Source organism: Pongo abelii, chromosome 23 (genome assembly GCF_028885655.2).
Source record: "Pongo abelii isolate AG06213 chromosome 23, NHGRI_mPonAbe1-v2.0_pri, whole genome shotgun sequence".
Classification (NCBI taxonomy): domain Eukaryota; kingdom Metazoa; phylum Chordata; class Mammalia; order Primates; family Hominidae; genus Pongo; species Pongo abelii.
Window position 1 is genome coordinate 45,011,940 of NC_085929.1, and position 22,894 is coordinate 45,034,833.

Sequence of the window (22,894 nt, forward strand, 5' to 3'; positions counted from 1 at the left end):
TTCCTTGTCTTGTATTTGCTAGCATTGTTAGAGGTGTTCAAACCAGAGGGATTCCATCTTGAATAGTGGCTGGGTAAAATAAGGCTGAGACCTACTGGCCTGCATTCCCAGGAGGTTAGGTATTCTTTTTTTTTTTTTTTTTGTGAGATGGAGTTGCAGGCTGGAGTGCAGTGGCGTGATCTCTGCTCACTGCAACCTCCGCCTCCCGGGTTCGAGCGATTCTTCTGCCTCAGCCTCTCGAGTAGCTGGGACTACAGGCATGCAACATGACGCCCAGATAATTTTTGTATTTTTAGTAGAAACGGGTTTCACTATGTTGGCCAGGATCGTCTAGATCTCTTGACCTCGTGATCTGCCCACCTCAGCCTCCCAAAATGCTGGGATTACAGGTGTGAGCCACCAGGCATTCTTAATCACAGGATGAGATAGGAGGTCACACAAGATACAGGTCACAAAGACCTTGCTGATAAAACAGGATAGGTAAATAAGTTGCCCTAAACCTACCAAAACCAAGGTGGCAATGAAAGTGACCTCTGGTTGTCCTCATTGCTCATTATACACTAATTATAGTGCATTAGCATGCTAAAAGACACTCCCATCAGCGCCATGATAGTTTACAAATGCCATGACGTCAGGAAGTTATCCTGTATGGTCTAAAAGGAGAGGAACCATCAGTTCTGGGAATTGCCTACCCCTTTCCTGGAAAATTCATGAATAATCTGCCCCTTGTTTAGCACATGCTCAAGAAGTAACCGTAAGTATACTCAGTCGAGCAGCCCATGCTGCTGCTCTGCCTATGGAATAGCCATTTTTTTATTCTTTTTCTTTTTGAGACAGATTCTGTTGCCTCAGCCTCCCGAGTAGCTGGGACTACAGGTGCCAGCCACCATGCCCAGCTAATTATTGTATTTTTAGTAGAGATGGGGTTTCACCTTGTTGGCCAGGCTGGTCTCGTACTCCTGACCTTGTGATCTGCCCACCTCGGCCTCCCAAAGTGTTGGGATTACAGGCGTGAGCCACTGTGCCTAGCCTGAAGGCAAGTTTATTAAGAAAGTAGCCGGGGCCAGGTGCAGTGGCTCACGCCTGTAATCGCAGCACTTTGGGAGGCCGAGGCAGGTGGATCACCTGAGGTCAGGAGTTCAAGACCAGCCTGACCAACATGGTGAAACCTCCATCTCTACTAAAAATACAAAAAATTAGCCGGGCGAGGTTAGGCATGCCTGTAATCCCAGCTACTTGGGAGGCTGAAGCAGAATTACTTGAACCCGGGAGGCGGAGGTTGCAGTGAGCAGAGATTGCACCATTGCACTCCAGCCTGGGCAACAAGAATGAAATCCCTCTCAAAAAAAAAAAAAAAAAGGAAAAAGGGAAAAAGAAAGTAGCAGGGCACGGTGGCTCACGCCTGTAATCCCAGCACTTTGGGAGGCTGAGGTGGGTGGATCACCTGAGGTTAGGAGTTCAAGACCATCTTGGCCAACATGGTGAAACCTCATCTCTACTAAAAATACAAAAATTAGCCGGGTGTAGTGGCGGGCGCCTGTAATCCCAGTTACTTGGGAGGCTGAGGTAGGAGAATCGTTTGAACCTGGGAGTGGAGGTTGCAGTGAGCCAAGATTGCGCCACTGTACCCCAGCCTGCGTAGCAGAGGAAGACTCCATCTCAAAAATAAATCAATAAATAAACAAACTTGTTTTTGCTTTACTCTGTGGACTCACCCCAAATTCTTTCTTGGGTGAGGTCCAAGAACTCTCTCGGGTCTGGATTAGGACCCTTTTCTGGTAACAGTATGTTTCTGTGGCTTGCAACCAAAAGAGTCCTAACCAATAAACCCTCTTTTTTGAGTGCTCCTCTCCCCTATATAGGCCAGAAATAGACCAGACCTATGTCTACACTCAAATGGAGAGTGGAGGACTGGAAAGCCATGGTCCTTTGCTCACAGGTAACAAATTGAACCCCAGCCTAGAAAAGCTCAGTGGGCACTGGTGATTTTCCAGCTGGCCTAGATACCTGCATAATCTGCAGTGCTGTCCCAAAGTTGGGCCCCAAGTTACAGCTTTTTAGTTCACATTCTCACACTCAGCCACTGTTCTCCAAAGCAGGACACGTAAGAGTGGCTGGACCCAGAGAGATTTCCAGCCTTAGCCAAATGCCATATTGAAACCAGCTTCTCCATTGAACTCTAGGCCTTTGTTTTGGGCCCTGTTTTCCAACCCGAATGCCCACTTCTTGGTAAATTGTCCTTTGTCAGGGGTACTCTGCTTAACTCAGAAAAATTCTCTGAATTTCAAGTCTTGAGAGTTTTATTTCTGTCCCTACTAAAAGGCTCTGGGCTGCTATGCAAATTGGTCCACCCCCTCTCCAGGGCTCCTCATACCAGGGAATCTCTAGGAGATGCTCAGTTTTTATCAAGGATGTTGTCAAAGCTATTTAAATTGTACATTTATAGGATAGTCAGATGTGGCCACAGGAGGAAAGATAGGAGAGGCTTGTAGAAGAAAGTTTATTATACTCACAGGTCCTAAAGAAGGGGTCACCACATGCCATGCAGAGGTCACTGGGGAATGTGGGGGTAGTCAGGGGGCAGAACACTGGGATGGGGGAGAGCTTGGGCCATGGCCTTTATTGACGTTTCTGAGGCAGGGCAGGTTAAACAGTTGAGGAGTGGCCAGTTGAATAATCTTTTTCTTTTTCTTTTTTTTCTTTTTTGAGACAGGGTCTCATTGTCGCCCAGGCTGGAGTACAGTGGTGCCATCACGGCTCATTGCAGCCTCAACTTCCTGGGCTTAAGTGATTCTCCCATCTCAGCCTCTGAGTAGCTGGGACTACAGACGTGCCACCACACCTGGCTAACTTTTGTTTGTTTTTTGAGACCAGGTTTCACCATGTTGCCCAGGCTGAAATTTCAATAGGCTCTAAATTAGATGAGTGGCCCCTAGTTGCCTGGTAGCAGGGCCTGGGATGATTAAGGCAAAGGAATAGTCTCTTTTGGAGTGTAAGGGCCAGATAGAGCTAGGATGGCCATAGATTAGTTAGTCTGCGCATCAAAGGCATGCTCCTGGCTAGTCCCTTTGCTATCTCTAAGAATTGGCTATCCCTGATAGGGGCAGTCTCTCCCCAGCTAGAAAGATTTTTCAAGACGTCAAAACAGGCTGGGCGCGGTGGCTCACGCCTGTAATCCCAGCACTTTAGGAGGCCGAGGCGGGTGGATCACGAGGTCAGGAGATCGAGACCATCCTGGCTAACACAGTGAAACCCCCGTCTCTACTAAAAATACAAAAAATTAGCCGGGCTTGTTGGTGGGCACCTGTAGTTCCAGCTACTCGGGAGGCTGAGGCAGGAGAATGGTGTGAACCCGGGAGGCGGAGCTTGCAGTGAGCCGAGATCGCGCCTCTGCACTCCAGCCTGGGCGACAGAGTGAGACTCCATCTCAAAAAAAAAAAAAGTCAAAACAGGCCGGGCGTGGTGGCTCACCCCTGTAATCCTAGCATTTTGGGAGGCTGAGGCAGGTGGATCACCTGAGGTCAAGAGTTCGAGACTAGCCTGGCTAACATGGTGAAACCCCATCTCTACTGAAAATACAAAAAATTAGCGAGCATTGTGGTAGGCACCTGTAATCCTAGCTACTCAGGAGGGTAAGGCAGGAGAATCGCTTGAACCCAGGAAGAGGAGGTTGCAGTGAGCTGAGACTGCACCATTGCACTCCAGCCTGGGCAACAAGAGTGAAACTCTGTCTCAAAACAAAAAACAAAACAAAACAAAACAAAACAAAAAAGTTGAAACAGCATAATACACAGAAAATTTAAAATATACCCAATGAATCAAGTAACAAAGCCTTCCTTTCCCTAGGACAAAAGTGTGCCTTTATATTTGCATACGAAAATAAGCCATTTAAGTGATTTTGCAGAATGCAGAAAATCTGCTCCTAGATGACTTTATTTCTGCTTATTCAGGGAAGCAGCTTCTGTGGTTTTCAAAAGGTAAAAGGAAGAAAAAAAGCTCCTATTTCCCAGTATCCTGCATTGTGAACAGTTTCTACTTGCCGAGTTAGTCTTTGTTTCCTTTCCATATCCCAGCTCCTATACCTTTGCAGTCTCTCAGCTTAACCTTTCCCCTCCCATTTTCGGAATTTCACTTTTTTTTTTTTGAGACGGAGTCTCGCTCTGTCGCCCAGGCTGGAGTGCAGTGGCATGATCTCAGCTCACTGCAACCTCTGCCTCCCGGGTTCATGAGATTTTCCTGCCTCAGCCTCCTGAGTAGCTGGGATTACAGATATGTGTCACCGTGCCCAGCTAATTTCATATTTTTAGTAGAGATGGGGTTTCACTGTGTTGGCCAGGCTGGTCTCGAATTCCTGACCTCAAGTGATCCACCCACTTCGGCCTCTCAAAGTGCTGGGATTACTGTGAGCTACCGCACCCAGCAGAATTTTACTTTTTCTTTAAGGGTCAATCCAAGATTACACTGCTTATGAATTAATTATATAATCATTTGCTCTCTTGTTTTCCTAAATATTAGTCTTTTCTCTTAACTAGTGTACACATTCTTTATGTGTAGGAACCACATTTTCCTTGTTTATTCTTTAGTGCTTAACATTAATAATAATTAGTGAGTGAATAATTTCATGAAAAATCAAATACCTTTTGTAACAAATGGTACTTCGAATACTTGAATTTTCTTCTCTTTCCTTCTTTTTTTTTTTTTTTGAGACAGGGTCTCACTCTGTGACCCAGGCTGGAGTGTAGTGGCTCTATCTTGGCTCAATGCAACCTCTGCCTCCTGGGCTCCAGCGATCCTCCCACTTCAGCTTCCTGAGTAGCTGGGACCTCAGGCACACACCACCATGCCTGGCGAATTTTTTTTGTATTTTTTGTAGAGATGGGGTTTTGCCATATTGCCCAGGCTGGTCTTCAAACTCCTGGGCTCAAGCAATTCACTTGCCTTGGCCTCCCAAAGAGCTGGGATTATAGGTGTGAGCCACCACGCCCAGCCTTGGAATTTTCATGTAAGTTGATGTAACATTAAAGTCTATAAAGATTGAAGTCTATAAAGCTCTTCATTGTATATTGTCATTAGTATATTAATTTTTACATATTTTCACCATACATGCATTTTGAAAACAGGATTTTATTTTTGTTTAACAATCAAAATAATATCTTTTACACATTTCTAAGATTACTATTCAGAAATTTTACATTTAAATTAATTTTAACATTTTTAAAAAGTTTTTTTTTTTTTGAGATGGAGTCTCACTCTGTCACCTAGGCTGGAGTGCAGTGGCGCCATCTTGGCTCACCGCAATCTCTGCCTCCTGGGTTCAAGCAATTCTCCTGCCTCAGCCTCCAGAGTAGCTGGGATTACAGGCACATGCCACTGCGCTTGGCTAATTTTTGTATTTTTAGTAGAGATGGGGTTTCTCCATGTTGGCCAGGCTGGTCTTGAACTCCTGACCTCAAGTGATCCACCTGTCTCAGCCTCCCAAAATGCTGGGATTACAGGTGTGAGCCACTACGCCCAGCCATAAATACATTTTTTTAAAAGTAATTTCTGCTTGTCAAAGTCCAGTGATTTAAAATTTGACTTAATGTCTGTTTTCTGTTGCTATAAAGGTGAATATGCAGTTTGATATTATAAATAGAAAGAGCTTTTGTGTGTGTGTCCTATAAACATTCCTCCCTTAAATCCTCTTGTGGAAAAACATCCAGCTCTGTAAGTCAGTGGCACTGTACCCTAGAAAAATGGTGAAGGGAAAGTCCTTAGGAGAATGGGACATTTCTGAACTCTTAGACTTTCTATCTGTTTAGTGGCTCACTTTGAAAAGTGAAAGGGAGGGAATCACGTATCCCTATCCCAACAACTAGTTTTCCATAGGTATATATACATACACAGAGAGAGAGAATTTCAATAGGTATATATATCTACTATATATGTCAGGTACACACACACACACACACACACACAAACATACATATACATATCCCTGAATTTACATACAATGTATAGTTATCACAAATCAGGGACTTTTAAGATAAATATAAGATTTAAATCTCTTTTGCCGACTTTTCTTTAGTAACATGTGGGAAAAAACCTCTATTTCAAGATGTGAAATTGGAGACTGCTTTTCCATTTCTTCAGCTCCTAATAAGCACTAAGAAGCAATTTGCATCAATTCACCACCTACTCCTTGGCATCCCCAATTCCTCCAGCAGTTATTGCGAAGGTGGCTTCATTTTCAGGCATCTCAGGACTAACAGAATACAAGGGAACAGAAGTTTATAAAAAGCTCTATTTCTATAAATACTATATTCATGTCACAGGCATTATGCGCCCATCAGTCTGAGTCTCCAGAGACATCTCAGAGTTGGTACAACCAAATGTGGCCTACAGAATTTACCCACAAGTATTATTAACCCTCACAAAAAATTTATTGAGCAACTTCTATATATAAAGTTCTGAATGTCAAGAAAAATTACCCCAAACTTGGAAACAGGTGAAAGGATAACTGGATGTTCTTTCATTTATTTATTTTAATTTTTTTTTTTTTTGGACAAAGTCTCGCTCTTGTCCCCCAGGCTGGAGTGCAATGGTGAGATCTCGTCTCACTGCAACCTCTGCCTCCTGGGTTCAAGCAATTCTTCTGCCTCAGCCTCCCAAATAGCTGGGATTACAGGTGCCTGCCACCACGCCCGGCTAATTTTTGTATTTTTAGTAGAGACGGGGTTTCACCATGTTGGCCAGGCTGGTCTTGAACTCCTGACCTCAGGTGATCCGCCTGCCTCGGCCTCCCAAAGTGCTGAGATTACAGGCGTGAGCCACTGCGCCTGGCCAACTGGATGTTCTTTTAGTATAGTGTCAGGCATTGTATAGCAGCCCCTTAGAGGTTTATCTGATTCTGTAGGGGTATGCACCTTTCTCATGACTAGACTAATGTAGGAGCAAACTGTAAAATACTTTGAAATAAATTAAAAGATTACTGAGTACCTTCCGTGGAAACATAGGTTGTTTAGCACATCCTCCCAGGTTATCCAATTCTTTTTTGTTTTTTGTCTTTGTGTTTTTTTGAGACGGAGTCTCGCTCTGTCGCCCAGGCTGGAGTGCAGTGGCGCGATCTCGGCCAGTCTCAAACTCCTGGCCTCAGGTGATCCGCCCACCTTAGCCTCCCAAAAGTGCTAGGATTACAGGTGTGAGCCACTGTGCCCGGCCAAAATCTGTAATTCTTAATTAAACACATAAAGTGCTGAGAAAGAATATAGGGTATAATATACTGAGTAGCCTAGACTGTAAGGGTTAGGGAAAGGTTCCCTGAGAAAGTGATGTTTAAACTGAAACCTGAAAAACAAATAGAGTTAACCTGGCAAAAAGAAAGGAGGATATGTTCCCATACTTGATACTTACCTTGCACTTAACACAATTTAATTGGAATTGATGATTTCATTATCTAGGTGTATGCTTTGAAAGGTCAGGGACCAAGTCTATGTGTCAATAGAATCCCTCAATCCCTAGTACCTAGTACACAGTAGGGACTTCCCAATAAATTGAATAATTTTTTAGAAGGAAATTCAAACACACAGCACCTGGCAGTAATAATTACAGCCTTGCGGTGGCTCACACCTATAGTCCCAGCACTTTGGGAGCCCAAGGAGGGAGGATTGCTTGAGCCTAGGAGGTTGAGATCAGCTTGGGCAACATGGCAAAACCCCGTCTCTACACATACGCGCACACACACACACACACACACACACACACAAAGAATAAAAAAAATTTACCTGTCATAAATCTTGGCAATTCTGAGCTCTCCTCTTCCCTTTCGCAAGCTTATTCTTGTTGTTGAAGCATGAGCCAGAATGTGTCCCCCAATGGGTTTTTTGGGATCTGCCTGAAAGCTGAATTAATAAAATACCCTTTCAGGTTTCATCATATGGACTATATATGGCAATATCTGCAATTACAAAGCAATCTTTCTGTGGTGGATGTCAGGAGTTGGAATAAGTATATATTCTAAACAAACAGAGGCTTGGTCATAAACTATGGAGTGGGGTGAGTTTTGGAGCTGCTATATACCCCATCTAGTCTAGGCTTTTGAGATTCCTATGATAAATAGTTTATATGTTGTTTGACTTTTTTTTTTTTTTTTTGAGATGGAGTCTAGCTGTGTCGCCCAGGCTAGAGTGCAGTGGTGTGATCTCACTCACTGCAACCTCCACCTCCTGGGTTCAAGCAATTCTCCTGCCTCAGCCTCCCAGGTAGCTGGGATGACAGGCGCCCACCACCACGCCCAGCTAATTTTTTGTATTTTTAGTAGAGATGAGGTTTCACTGTGTTGGCCAGGCTGGTCTCGAACTCCTGACCTCATGATCTGCCTGCCTTGGCCTCCCAATGTGTTGGGGTTACAAGCACGAGCCACTGCACCCAGCCTGACTTTAAAAAATGAGATTACTGGCTGGGCTCGGTGGCTCGTGCCTGTAATCCCAGCACTTTGGGAGGTCGAGGTGGGTGGATCACTGAGGTCAGAAGTTCGAGACTAGCCTGGCCAACATGGCAAAACCCCATCTCTACTAAAAATACAAAAATTAGCCAGGTGTGGTGGCGTGCGCCTGACGCTTGTAATCCCAGCTACTCGGGAGGCTGAGGCAGGAGAATTGCTTGAACCCAAGAGGTGGAGGCTGCAGTTAGCTGAGATCAGCCACTGCATTCCAGCCTGGGCAACAGAATAAGACTCCTTCTCAAAAAAAAAAAAAAACTAGAAAGAAAATGTGGGCTTAGAAATCATCAATAAGGAAACAGCACAAACTAAAGGTTATACTTGATCAAAATAAACTATGATATAGCATAATAGCTTCAGTTCTGGAAGAATATAGTTACAAGTCAATTCAAGTTGTGCTTGCTCCATGAAAGTGTTCATGATTCTGGTTACTCTAAGCTTCAGGCTTGGTGTAGCAAGGATGTAGCTGATTGGCATGAGGTTAAATATTTAGACTGTAGGTTGGTCGGGATAAGAAGCTCTTTGGTAAAGGAGTTTGCTGAGATAAACTGCTACTTGATTAAATGGCTCAGAGGTTAGGACCAGAAGATCCCTGGTTGGTGCTGAATAGGATTGATTAAGATTCAGTAGAAGCTGGGCACTATGGCACATATCTGTAGTCCCAGCTACTTCAGAGGCTGAAGCAGGAGGATCACTTGAGCCCAGGAATTCAGAGGCTAGCCTGGGCACCACAGTGAGGCCCTCTTTAAAACATTTTTTAAAAAATTATATATATAATTATATATATAATATATAATATATTATATATTATATATATTATATAATAGATTATATATAATATATAATATATAATATATAATACATTATATTATATATCTATAATGCAGCAGCTCCAACATAGGAACAAGGACAAAGTTAGTTTTGGAGTGAACCGCTATCAAGAAAGTAGTAGCCAGACAGTTGAGACTAACAGCAGTTAAGAAGTCAGAAAGCTGGGTTGCTTTGCTGGGCACCTGACAGGGTAGTAAAGCTATAAAGCCTTCTCAGTTGGATAAAATAGCTAGGTAAGTGCGTTGTCTCTATAATGCTTTCATATCAATGCCACTTAACTTTTCAGGTCACCCTACCTTACAGGTGGTTCTTCATGGTTTTAAAAGAATCTTATGTTCTATATAGATGGGCTGCTTGAGACCCTGAGGATATTCTCAACTGGGCTATGAACTCCAAGACTGCAAACACTGTATTTATGCTTCTGTAACGTACTTTTCATGTTCTGCCTTTAGTACTATTATTTATTTACTTATTGTATTCCTTTTCAATTCCTCTCTTATTCTCTATCACTAAGCTCCTTAAGGGCAGATTATATTGTGTTTAGTTCTGCACAACCAGGCACACAGTGGGTGTTCAAAATTGTTTTTTCAGCTACATGGGAGGCTGAGGCAGGAGAATCGCTTGAACTCGGAAGGCGGAGGCTGCAGTGAGCTGAGATTGCGCCACTGCCCTCTAGCCTGGGTGACAGAGTGAGACTCTGTCTTAGGGAAAAAAAAAGTTTTTTCAGCTTAAGATATTTATGCTACAACAATTCCAAGGGGAATATTGGACTGCAAAAAGATTGGTGTTTTCACAAAAGTTAAGAAAAAATAAAATTGAGACCAGTTGGAAATTTCTATCAAAAGGAGCTAAGAACGGATAGTCAAGGTTAGCTTAATGGGCAGAGAGAAGTCTTAACACAATGCTACTGCTTCTCCCAGCTAGTGTCTCAATGCTGCTCATTCTCCTGTGTGAGCATGGTTGGCTTTACTGCCTAACCTTCAGTAGTCTCCTTAAGCCCCCTTTTCCATTCTTATCCCCTCACCTTGGACGACATTGCCTGCTACTTTATAAAGAAAATAAGGGCTCGGCCGGGCACGGTGGCTCATGCCTGTAATCCCAGCACTTTGGGAGGCTGAGGCAGGCAGATCACAAGGTCAGGAGTTTGAGACCAGCCTAGCCAATATGGTGAAACCTTGTCTCTACTAAAAATACAAAAATTAGCTGGGTGTGGTGACATGCACCTGCAGTCCCAGCTACTCAGGAAGCTGAGGCAGAAGAATCGCTTGAACCCAGGAGGCAGAGGTTGCAGTGAGCTGATCGCGCCACCGCACTCCAGCCCAGGCGACAGAGCGAGATCCCGTCTCAAAAAAATAAAATAAAATAAAATAAAACTAATAAAAAAAAATAAGGGCTCTCAGGGGGACACTTCCTCAACTTCTTCTTTCTATCCACCACCTATATACTTAACTACAGTTGTACTCATGTTTTCTCCTTCCCTCTAAAACTTCCTTTTTTCTGATTTCAGAAAGTCTTCTTATCCTTGATGACTTTGCACCCATTATTCCCTCTGAAATGAAAGCTCCTTTCCCCACCGTGTCTGCTCATTCAGCTCCTACACAGCCTTCAAGTGTCCTCCCTTCTAGGAACCCTTGCCTGGCTCCCTGAAACAGTAGAAACTGGCCCCCTCTGTGCTTTCCAACAGTTTGTATTCTTTTATTAAAGCACACTACGGGCGGGCGCAGTAGCACTTTGGGAGGCTGAGGTGGGCGGATCACCTGAGGTCGGGAGTTCAAGATCAGCCTGACCAACATGGAGAAACCCCGTCTCTACTAAAAATACAAAATTAGCCGGGTGTGGTGGCACATGCCCGTAATCCCAGCTACTCAGGAGGCTGAGGCAGGAGAATCACTTGAACCCGGGAGGCGGAGGTTGTGGTGAGCCAAGATCACGCCATTGCACTACAGCCTGGGCAACAAGAGCGAGACTACATCTCTAAATAAATAAATAAATAAAGCACACTACATGGTAATTTTAAATGTATGGGCCTTATTCCCCAACTATACTCTAAATATCTGTTCATCTTTGAAACTCCAGTGCCTGGAAAAGTGCCTATAATATACAGGGTACTTCATAAATATTGCGGAATGAATACAGAGATGACAATTTGGGACTCCCTGGTCTAGGTCCTTCTTATGTCATATCTTCAAAACTGTAATTCAGGGAACTTTTGAAGAGTGTTCTGACAGAGGCAAATATAAAAGAAGATAGATTCCCCCAGTTGAAGCATCATGCCTCCCATGCCATCATAGATAACCTAAACAAGACTGGGAAGCTAGAGCTTCTAGATGTATAGCCATGATTTTTTTTCTTAGCAAACTATTGTTTGCTGTTACTAGTGTGGTACCCGATGTGCAAAAAAGAATAGAGACAATTGCTTGTCATTACTATAGGTGAAGAGCCTGAATGTTAAGAACATTATTTCCAAAAGGAGATGATTTTGAATCACCCAAATGGGGAAATAAATTATAGCATTTGCAAAAGGGCAAAGAAAACATATAGGAATGAGGCTAGGCACAGTGGCTCACACCTGTAATCCCAGCCCTTTGGGAGGCTGCGGCAGGTGGATCCCTTGAGCCCAGGAGTTCGAGACCAGTCTGGACAACATGGTAAAACCCCATCTCTACAAAAATACAACAATTAGCTGGGCATGGTGGTGCATGCCTGGAGTCCTGGCTACTCAGGGGGCTGACACAGGAAGATCTCTCAAGTCCAGGAAGTTGAGGCTGTGGTGAGTGGTCATTGTGCCACTGCACTCTAGTCACTCCAGCCTGGGTGACAGAGCAAGACCTTGTCTCAAAAATAAAATAAAATACATAAAATAAAAGAAAAAAAAGAAAAAGATATTATGGGGATAAAAAAGTCTAACAAATGATTCATAAACTAAGAAGTTATATCAAAATAGGCTGTGACATAGCAGCCTTAGCTCCAGGAGAATATCAAGCCAATTCAAATTTTGTTTGTTCGATATAATCCATGGGTTTAAAAGAAAGGAAAACAAACAAATTTTGTTTGTTCCACTAAGGTGTTCAGGATTTTGTGTAAATTTATGGATTTTTTTTTTGAGATGGAGTCTTGCTGTGTTGCCCAGGCTGGAGTGCAGTGCCGTGATCGCGGCTCACTGCAATCTCCACCTCCCGGGTTCAAGCGATTCTCCTAGCTTAGCCTCCTGACTAGCTAGTAGTAGATTACAGGTGCATGCCACCACGCCCGGCTAATTTTTGTATTTTTAGTAGAGACGGGGTTTCACCATGTTAGTCAGGCTGGTCTCGAACTCCTGACCTCATGATCCGCCCACCTCAGTCTCCCAAAGTGCTGGGATTACAGGCGTGAGCCACCACTCCTGGCCAAATTTATGGCTCTTAACCTTGCTTGTAGGTCACTAACACTTTGATAATGTAATAAAAACATCCCCCCCCACCAAAAAAAAGGGCACATATACACACATACAAAAATTTTTGTGTAAGTCTGGGAAATTCATAACCCCTTCTCTGGTGTACATGGGTATTAATAATAATAATAATAACTAAGATTTACTGAGTCCTTGCTATGTGGCAGACATTCTTCTAAGTCATCAAATTTTTCCCTTTGCTTGGATTCCATATCTAGTAAATAATTTCAGATTAAAATTGGATTCCTATTGAGGTCTACTTACAGGGAGAGAATGTGCTGGTCACATGAATCTCAAGTGTAGCTACATTTTTGTTATCAATAAACTGGCCCTCTGGTTCTTCATTCAGTCTCATGAGCTTGATTAATGTGTGTCTGGCCCCAAGAAACAGATTGGTTCTTAGTAAGCTGACCAAATCAAATCTCTGCCTTCAAGGCTGAGGGCTCTGGACTATGGTCAATTCACTGGATAAATGGATACATCCCTGCAAAACCTCTCGGGTGACAGCATACCAGCCGTTCCCCAGGCAGAAGCAGTCCTGATATACTGTGTGTTGTATGAGCTACGGAGTTAGACTTGAGTTCAAATTCTGGCTTTTTAGCCATATGACTTGAAGAAAATTGTTTAACCATTCTAAATCTCTCTTTCTTCTTGTATTTTTTTTTAGACGGCATCTTTCTCTGCCACCCAGGCTAGAGTTCAGTGCCAGGATCTCACCTCACTGCAGCCTCCGCCTCCCAAGTTCAAGCGATTCTCCTGCCTCAGCCTCTGGAGTAGCTAGGACTACAGGCACCCACCACCACACCCGGCTAATTTTTATATTTTCAGTAGAGACAGAGATTCACCATGTTGGTTGGCCAGGCTGGTCTTGAACTCCTGACCTCAAGTGATCCGCCCACCTCGGCCTCCCAAAGTGTTGGGATTACAGGTGTGAGCCACTGCACTGGACCTCCTTTTTCTCCTTTTTTTTGAGACACAGTCTTGCTTTGTCACCCAGGCTGGAGTGCAATGGCACAATCTTGGCTCACTGCAACCTCTGCTTCCCGGGTTCAAGCAATTCTCCCTGCCTCAGCCTCCCAAGTAGCTGGGATTATAGGCACCCATCACCATACCAGATAATTTTTGTATATTTAGTAGAGACGGGGTTTTGCCATGTTAGTCAGGCTGGTCTCGAACTCCTGACCTCAGGTGATCCACCTGCCTCAGCCTCCCAAAGTGCTGGGATTACAGGTGTGAGCCACCATGCCCGGCCTTACTTCTTCATTTTTAATGGGAGATAATAACTGTACTTAATAGTTGTAAAATAAAATGCAATAATTCAGGTAAGGCATAACTCCAGTGACTGCAATTATTTACCTGCTTTCCTAATCCTGACTTAAACATTTATTACCTATATTACCTTGGGGTACCTTTATGAACCTCAGTTTCTTTCACTATAAAATGGGAATAAAAAGACTTTATTTCTTAGGGCATTGTGAGGATTCAAGATATATGGAATCATTTTTTTTTTTTTTTGAGACAGAATCTCACTCTGTCACCCAAGCTAGAGTGCAGTGGCATGATCTTGGCTCATCGCAACCTCCACCACCCAGGCTCAAGCAATTCTCCTGCCTCAGCCTCCCGAGTAGCTGGGATTGCAGGTGTGCGCCATCACACTCAGCTAATTTTTTTGTACTTTTAGGAGATACGGAGTTTCATCATGTTAGCCAGGATGGTCTCAAACTCCTGACCTTAAATGATCTGCCCGCCTTGGCCTCCCAAAGTGTGGGATTACAGATGTGAGCCACTGCGCCTGGCCTGAATCTCGAATATTATACATACAAGGCTCCTATGTGCCAGGAACTGTACCTGTTCACTTACATACATTTGTTCTATCCTTACGGCAATCTTGGCACATAAGAGATCCTTGATAAAGGATAATTATTGGCTGGGCACAGTGGTTTACGCTTGTAATCCCAGCACATTGGGAGGCCAAGGTGGGCAGATCGCTTGTTTGATCCCTTGGAGGCCCACGAGTATGAGACTAGGCTGGCAACAGGGTGAAACCCTGTCTGTACAAAAAAAATACAAAAAATTAGCCCGGTGTGGTGGCATGTGCCTGGTTCTGTGCTGCCTTGGAGACTGAGGTGGGAGGATCACTTGAGCCTGGGAGGCCAAGGCTGCAGTGAGCTAAGATCATGCCACTGCACTCCAGCCTGGGCAACAGAGACCCTGTCTCAAAAACTAAACTAAACTAAAATAATACATAGGATAACTATTATTTAACTAAACAATTCAGCTAAAACAGTCACTCTGTCAGTGAAAAGTAGACCAGGAAACTTTTCTTAAAGTTTCTTTGAACTTCCTGACTATTACAGCAGTTATAACCAAGTCTTGAGGTGAAGTACAAGAGGGTGTAATAGCGTTCCACATTCTTTTAGAGGGCTTTAATTTTCTACTATTTCTTCTTCTTTTTTTTTTTTTTTCACGGAGTTTCACTCTTATCGCCCAGGCTGGAGTGCAATGGCATCATCTCAGCTCACTACAACCTCCGCCTCCCGGGTTCAAGCGATTCTCCTGCCTCAGCCACCCAAGTAGCTGGGACTACAGGCGTGTGCCACCATGCCCTGCTAATTTTTGTATTTTTAGTAGAGATGGGGTTTCACCATCTTGGCCAGGCTTGTCTTGAACTCCTGACCTCATGATCCACCTGCCTCGGCCTCCCAAAGTACTGGGATTACAGGCGTGAGCCACTGCACCGGGCCAATTTTCTTCTATTTCTGACCAAGTAAAAACAGCTTCAGAAAACCACCCATAACCCTCCTTGAGCCTATCGTCTTATTTCTTCTTCTTTTATATTTTCTTCTCTTCTTTCTTCCTTTTGTCAGGGAACTGGGGAGTATGGCGAGGAGGAAGAGATGGGGGTAGATATTAGTAGTAAAGAGGGGATGAGAATATTTCACTTCTCCCCCTCTGGTTGAACAGGATATGGCATATTATATTGTTGAGGGTAAGACCCAAAACAGCCTGAACTGGCAATGTCAAATTAGAATGCTGGGGTCATGAAACATATATAGAGTTATGGTATAGAATGGGAAGGATGGTACAGTGAGGTTCAAGTAGCATTAACTTTGTCGTCAAAGATACCTGGGTTCAAATCCTGGCTCCCACATTTTTAAATTCTGGAATTGGGCAAACACTAAGTATTCTGAGCCTCTGTTTCCACCTTTATAAATTAGGAATAATCATCATGCCTACCTTAAATACTGGTTAGAGTGTGGATCTTGAGGGGCATGGGCAAGGGCAAGCTTAAGGGACAATAAATACTCCTGGTGCTTTTTACTTGCTAAGGAGTGAGATTACAGATGGCATTTTCGAGAAGTGGTCCATTGAGGAGAGAAAGATTGAACTTGCCCAAGAATGAGGAGGCTTTTTTGGAGATGGAGTCTTGCTCTGTTGCCCAGGCTGGAGTGCAGTGGCATGATCTCGGCTCACTGCAACCTCCGCCTCCTGGGTTCAAGCAATTCTCCCTGCCTCAGCCTCCCAAGTAGCTGGGATTACAGGAACCTGCCACCACACCTGGCTAATTTTTGTATTTTTAATAAAGATGCAGTTTTGCCATGTTGGCCAGGCTGGTCTCGAACTCCTGACCTCAGGTGATCCACCTGCCTCAGCCTCCCAAACTGCTGGGATTACAGTCGTGAGCCATGCCTGGCAGGGGAGGCTTTGAGATTTTGGGAAGATGGGGGAAAGGGGAGTACTACCAAAGGAGAAGAATTCTGAGGAAAGAGAAGAGGTGGTTAAAATAAAAGGGTATGTTTAAGAAGTTTTGTTAAGTAATTCTCCCCTCTGTCTTCTCCCAAAATATACAGAAAAATATATACTTTTTTCAACATTTTAAAGATAGAATTCTGGGTTCTTTTTTGCGGGGGGAGGTGAGATGGGGAGGGATTCAACAACATACTGAGATTGGCTTCACAAAAACAACAGGGAGTTCCAAGGAGGCTGTGAGTTACGTTGGGGTCACATGAGAATTAGAAAAGATGATGCATAAAAGCACCTGCCACATGGTAAGTAATCAATAAACATAAATTAATTTTGAGAGGGAGGAAAATGAAGTTCAAATAGTTTAAATCACTTGTACAAGGTCACTACGCTAGTGACCCTGGTTTAATGTTTTTTCTCTAATCATATTGCCTCTTAATTTACGCTAATGATGTTGGATCAGAAGGTGACATCCTTAGGACGGGTGTGGTGGCTCACACCTGTAATCCCAGCACTTTGGGAGGCTGAGGCGGGTGGATCGCCCCAGGTCAGGGGTTCAAGACCAGCCTGGCCAACATGGTGAAACCCTGTCTCTACTAAAAACACAAAAATTAGCCAGGTGTGGTGGCATGCTCCTGTAATCCCAGTTACTCAGGAGGCTGAGGCAGGAGAATCTCTTGAACCTGGGAGGCAGAGGTTGCAGTGAGCCAAGATCGTGCCATTGCACTCCAGCTTGGGCGACAACAAACAAACAAAAAGAAGGTGACATCCTTAGAGAATAAACTGACTGTACATTTACAAGACTGCAAATGTTCTACGGTGACTTTTTGTTTTCCCAAAACAAATACGCAAATGAAGTAGGTGGCAACATCATGGTCTTATTTGTTGTTCATCTTGTTATCTGCCCCAGTGTGAGACATTATGGACTGATACTTTGACTTTTTATCTCCAACTCTTCATCAACTGGATCATTCCAGTTCTAAAGTCTGTATCTGTAAGCCTCATCTAGGAGCTACTCCTCTTGCTATATCATATGGCAGCTCCTCGCCTCTATAATTTCATTCCTTTTTAATAAGATGTGCAATCAAGTATAATGCATGGGATATAAGCCCCAATTATTGTCAGTGTACTTGCGGACTCATACCAATTATAGTGATATTTCCCTGACAGGCCCCAGGGGAACTGCAGCTTGGAGTTTCTCAACACTGAGAAACAAAGATATTTTCTTTATGGGAGGTTTCCTAATAGTATTTAAAATCCTTTAGTTTAAAATTGTCCTTCTTTTTCCCATTTAGCTGTGGCAACTTTTGTGCTTTATATAAAGACAAGCGTTTAATTTGTATTGTTATAATTTTATATACTTTATTAACATACCAATTATAGTGAACCTTGTTTCCTAACAATTCAGCTAGGTGGAGGAGATGATGTTTCAGAGTTGACTTACCCAGTAAAAATACTAGCCTTTGTTACTTTGTCTAGCACTTTACTTAGCTTCTTCATTTTCAGTCTCCTCCCCATTCCAACTCTCTCTTCAATTATCTGTCACCTCTCTATTTCTTTCATTGTCTTATTGGAATTAATTCAAAACTGTTTTACTCTTTTTGAAACTTTCTACAAATATAAGAAAAAGAACCCCTATCTGACCTAATTTCCGCTGATTTCCTTTGCCTTCTAACTCTAGAGTGACAGTTTTGGCCTCTTCAATGTTCCCTCCCGACACCTGAAGAAAGAACATTGCTCTCTAACTTGTACTGTTTTATTTGAATGCAACCCACTTCCTCCCTCTGAGCCAATGAGTCATTTTCTCTTTTTAAAACGAGCCTTAAAAATCTTCCATTTCTCTTCAGTTTAAAATTATTCTCTTTGTGAAGCACTTCATGTCCTGTGTATGAAAGTCATCCCATAAAACAGAGATGATTGCCTTAACCACTCAGCGACTATACTATAGACAATGTGTGACTTACCAAGACTAAAATTTTGAGTTGAATGGACATCATTTATTGTCCTTCTTTTTTTTTTTTTTTTTTTTTTTGAGACAGAGTCTCACTCTGTCACCCAGGCTGGAGTGCAGGGGTGCGATCTTGGCTCACTGCAACCTCCCCTCCTGGGTTCAAACGATTCTTCTGCCCCAGCCTCCCAAGTAGCTGGGATTACAGGCACGCACATTTACGTCCAGCTAATTTTTATATTTTTAGTAGAGACAGGGTTTCGCCATGTTGGCCATCCTGGTCTCGATCTCCTGACCTCGTGATCCACCTGCCTTGGTATCCCAAAGTGCTGGATTACAGGAGTGAGCCACCACACCCGGCCACAAGACTTTTTTTTTTTTTTGAGACAGGTTCTCACTCTCTTGCCCAGGCTGGAGTGCAGTGGTGCAAACATGGCTCACTGCAGCCTTGACCTCCCAGGCTCAAGCAATCCTCCTGCCTCAGCCTCCCAAGTAGTTAGGACTACAGGCGTGTGCCACCATGCTTGGCTAATTTTTAATTTTTTGTAGAGACGAGGTCTCTCTATGTGGCTCAGGCTCCTGGGCTCAAGCCATCCTCCTGCCTCAGCCACCCAAAGTGCTGGGATTACAGGCGTGAGCCACCGTGCTTGGCCGAGGCCAGGATTTTTGTCTTTTTTGTTCACTAGGGAATTCTCAGAATATTGTTACATAGTAGATTTTCAATAAATATTCATTGAGTGAATAAATGATTTCCCCTGCTCAATCTTTTTAACTTGCTTAATAACATTTGAGTAGTTAATATTTTTCATAGGAATCTCTTGTAACTAAGTAGAAAATACTTATAAAAGGGTCTTGAGGCCGGGCGCGGTGGCTCATGCCTGTAATCCCAGCACTTTGGTAGGCTGAGGCAGACGGATCACGAGGTCAGGAGATCGAGACCATCCTGGCTAACACGGTGAAACCCTGTCTCTACTAAAACACAAAAACAAAATTAGCCGGGCGTGGTGGTGGGCGCCTGTAGTCCCAGGCTACTAGGGAGGCTGAGGTGAGAGAATGGCGTCAACCTGGGAGGCGGAGCTTGCAGTGAGCCGAAATCGTGCCATTGCACTTCAGCCTGAGTGACAGAGCGAGACTCCATCACAAAAAAAAAAAAAAAGTCTTGAAAAGTGAGAGATAGATATCAAACTGCGAAAGACGAAGCAAAATTGTTAAGGGTAAGTTTGGAAAATGCCTAAAGAGAGACACATTCATTTCAATGTAATTTACAGAATTTACTCCAGCATATCAAATATCTTTTAATATGTATGTCAATGATTCGTTTAATCTGCTACCATATGACGCATTGCTTCTGTTTTAAAGTAATAGCACTTTGTATTGCAACCATCAGAGTAATAATTAATTTACTCTAATTAATTTAGGCAAGAATCTTCAATGGATGCTAATATAAATGCATGAAAGCTTATTGCAGAGAAAGATATTTACACAGTCTCAAATTATCACCCCACAAATTACTAATTAAATATAAAAGAGAATTTTTGTAATTTTCTTTTACAATGGAAACATCATGTGAATATCATCTTAATCATATGATCAGAATTAACATCACTAATAATGGGACAAACTGCCATCATGTGCCTCCTGATATGATATACTGAGAAGGCCATAATATTGCTTATGTAGTTTTCCTGTCAAAATGCTTAACATTTTAAATAATGAAGAAAAAAAATCAACTTCAAATTGAGGGACATTGCAAAACAGTTGGCCTGTGTTCTACAAAAATGTCGGTGTCATAAAAGTCTAACAAAGGTTGAAGAGCTGTTCTGATTAAAGGAGACTAAAGAGACATGACAATTACACGCAGTGCATGTTCTTCAATTGATCCTGAATTGAATGCAAAACAAAAAAACCCCCAACAACTATAAAGGACATTATTGGGGCAACTGGAGACACTTGAATACAACTGTATATTAGATAACATTATTATGCCAATGTTAGAATTTCTGAATGTGATAATTATATTGTGGCTATGTAGAAGAACATCATTATTCTTAGATATGCTGAAGTATTAAGAGGTGAAGCGTCATGATGTCTGTGAATAATTTTCAGTGGTTCAGAAAAAACTTCTCAAATGGTTCACCAAAAAATACATATACAGGCTGGGCGTGGTGGCTCACACCTGTAATCCCAGCATTTTGGGAGGCTGAGGTGGGCGAATCACCTGAGGTCAGGAGTTTGAGACCAGCCTGGCCAACATGAAGAAACCCCGTCTCTACTAAAAATACAAAAATTAGCCGGCCATGGTGGCAGGCGCCTGTAATCCCAGCTACTTGGGAGGCTGAGGCAGGAGAATTGCTTGAACCCAGGAGGCAGAAGTTGCAGTGAGCTGAGATGGTGCTGTTGCACTCCAGCCTGGGTGACAGGGCAAGACTCTGTCTCAAAAAACAAACAAACACGACTGAGTGCGGTGGGTCATGCCTGTAATCCCAGCACTTTGGGAGGCCAAGGTGGGTGGATCACCTGAGGTCAAGAGTTCGAGACCAGCCTGACCAATGTGGTGAAACCCTGTCTCTACTAAAAATACAAAAAAAATTAGCCGGGGGTGGTTGGCAGGTGCCTGTAATCCTAGCTACTCGGGAGGCTGAGTTAGGAGAATCGCTTGAACCCAGGAGATGGAGGTTGCAGTGAGCTGAGATCGCACCATTGCACTCCAGCCTGAGCAACAAGAGTGAAACTCCGTCTCAAAAAAAAAAAAAGGCTGGGCACAGTGGCTTATGCCTGTAATCCCAGCACTTTGGGCGGCCGGGGCAGGTGGATCATGAGGTCAAGAGATAGAAACCATCCTGGCTAACACGGTGAAACCCCATCTCTACTAAAAATACAAAAAATTAGCCGGGTGTGGTGGCACGCGCCTATAGTCCTTACTACTCGGGAGGCTGAGGCAGGAGAATCGCCTGAACCTGGGAGGCACAGATTGCAGTGAGCCGGGATCGTGCCACTGCACTCCAGCCTGAGTGACAAAGCGAGACTCCGTCTCAAAAAAAAAAGAAAAACAAAAACAAAAAACCATATACACATACCACATACATATACATATGAGAATGTGTGTATGTGTGGAGAAACAAAGGTGTATGTACACCTCCACATATACACACACACACACATAGGAGAGAGAAAAAAATGTGGCAAATTTAACAACTGGTGAACCTCGATAAATGAGTAAATGTCTTGCTCTGTCTCCCAGGCTGAAATGCAGTGGCATGAATTCATTTCACTAGTTATTGTAACTTCTCTCTGGTAGAAATATTTTCTAAATAAAAACCTTTAAAAAAATCTTTTTTTTTTGGTTTTTGAGACGGAGTCTTGTTCTGTCACCCAGGCTGGAGTGCAGTGGCACGATCTTGGCTCACTGCAGCCTCCACCTCCTGGGTTCAAGTGATCCTCCTGTCTTAGCCTCCCAAGAAGCTAGGACTACAGGCGCACGCCACCATGCCTGGCTAGTTTTTTTATTTTTAGTAAAGACAGGGTTTTGCCATGTTGTCCAGGCTGGTCTTGAACCCCTGACCTCAGGTGATCTGCCCACCTCGGCCTCCCAAAGTGCTGAGATTACAGGGGTGAGCCACTGCCCACTGCATCCAGCCTTTAAAAGATTTTTTAAAAAGCTTTTTGGCTAGGCAAGGGGGCTCACACATGTAATCCTAGCACTTTGGGATGCCGAGGTGGGAGGATCGCTTGAGGCCAGGAGTTTGAGACCAGCCTGGCCAACATGGCAAAACCCTGTCTCTTCTAAAAATAAAAAAATTAGCCAGGCTTGGTGATGTGTGCCTCCCAGCTACTCGGGAGGCTGAGGCAGGAGCATCACCTGAGCCTGGGAGGCAGAGGTTGCAGTGAGGAGAGATGGTGCCACTGCATTGCAGCTTGGGTGACAGAGTGAAACCTTGTCTCTTAAAAAAAACACACACACACGCACTTTTAAAAAGCATTATCATGAATTTAGATTTGTTTTGCTTTGTTTGAGACAGTCTTGCTTTGTCTCCCAGGCTGGAGTGCAGTGGTGTGTATTTAGGATTATTTTGATTGCTTATTCAGACACATAATGCTCAAAATTTGTTACGGTGGCAACAAACCTTTGTCTGATTTATCTATTTTTATTATCCTACTTTAGCTCTCTGTGTGTTTCTATTCACTGCCGTCTTTCAGAGTCAATAGTTATGTGCACAAATACTTCAACAAATTCTGAATATGCCTAGTGTGAACCGAAATTCTTTTTCTTCAAACAGGAGACTTCTCCCATAGTGCCTCTGATAAATATATCTCATGTATATCCTGTAGAAAGATGACTTTTTTGTTTTTATGAATGGTTTTTATTGTACTGATAAGCTGCAATATTAGTTTTTATTTCTCTAGGATCTATTTCTTATTGTCCTCCCATACCCCTTTAGCCCTAGACCAAAGAGAAGCCCAA

At 43.3% G+C, this 22,894-nt stretch overlaps 1 protein-coding gene across 6 annotated transcripts in view; it reads right to left on the reverse strand.

Moving 5' to 3' along the window:
- Positions 1–5,104: 5,104 nt before the first annotated feature.
- DMC1 (DNA meiotic recombinase 1) overlaps positions 5,105–22,894 on the reverse strand; it is a 51,524-nt gene continuing 33,734 nt past the window's right edge. For 5 of the 6 annotated variants that reach the window (XM_024239884.3, XM_002831130.5, XM_054543457.2 and 2 more), the window contains 2 exons: positions 7,764–7,880; positions 5,105–6,244 (listed from right to left, as the gene is read on the reverse strand). In XM_024239884.3, the coding sequence (XP_024095652.1) occupies positions 6,175–6,244; positions 7,764–7,880 (187 nt within the window). In that variant the 3' untranslated portion in view covers positions 5,105–6,174. The remainder of the gene's footprint in view (positions 6,245–7,763; positions 7,881–22,894) is intronic. The other variant, XM_054543456.2, reaches the window with a different exon arrangement.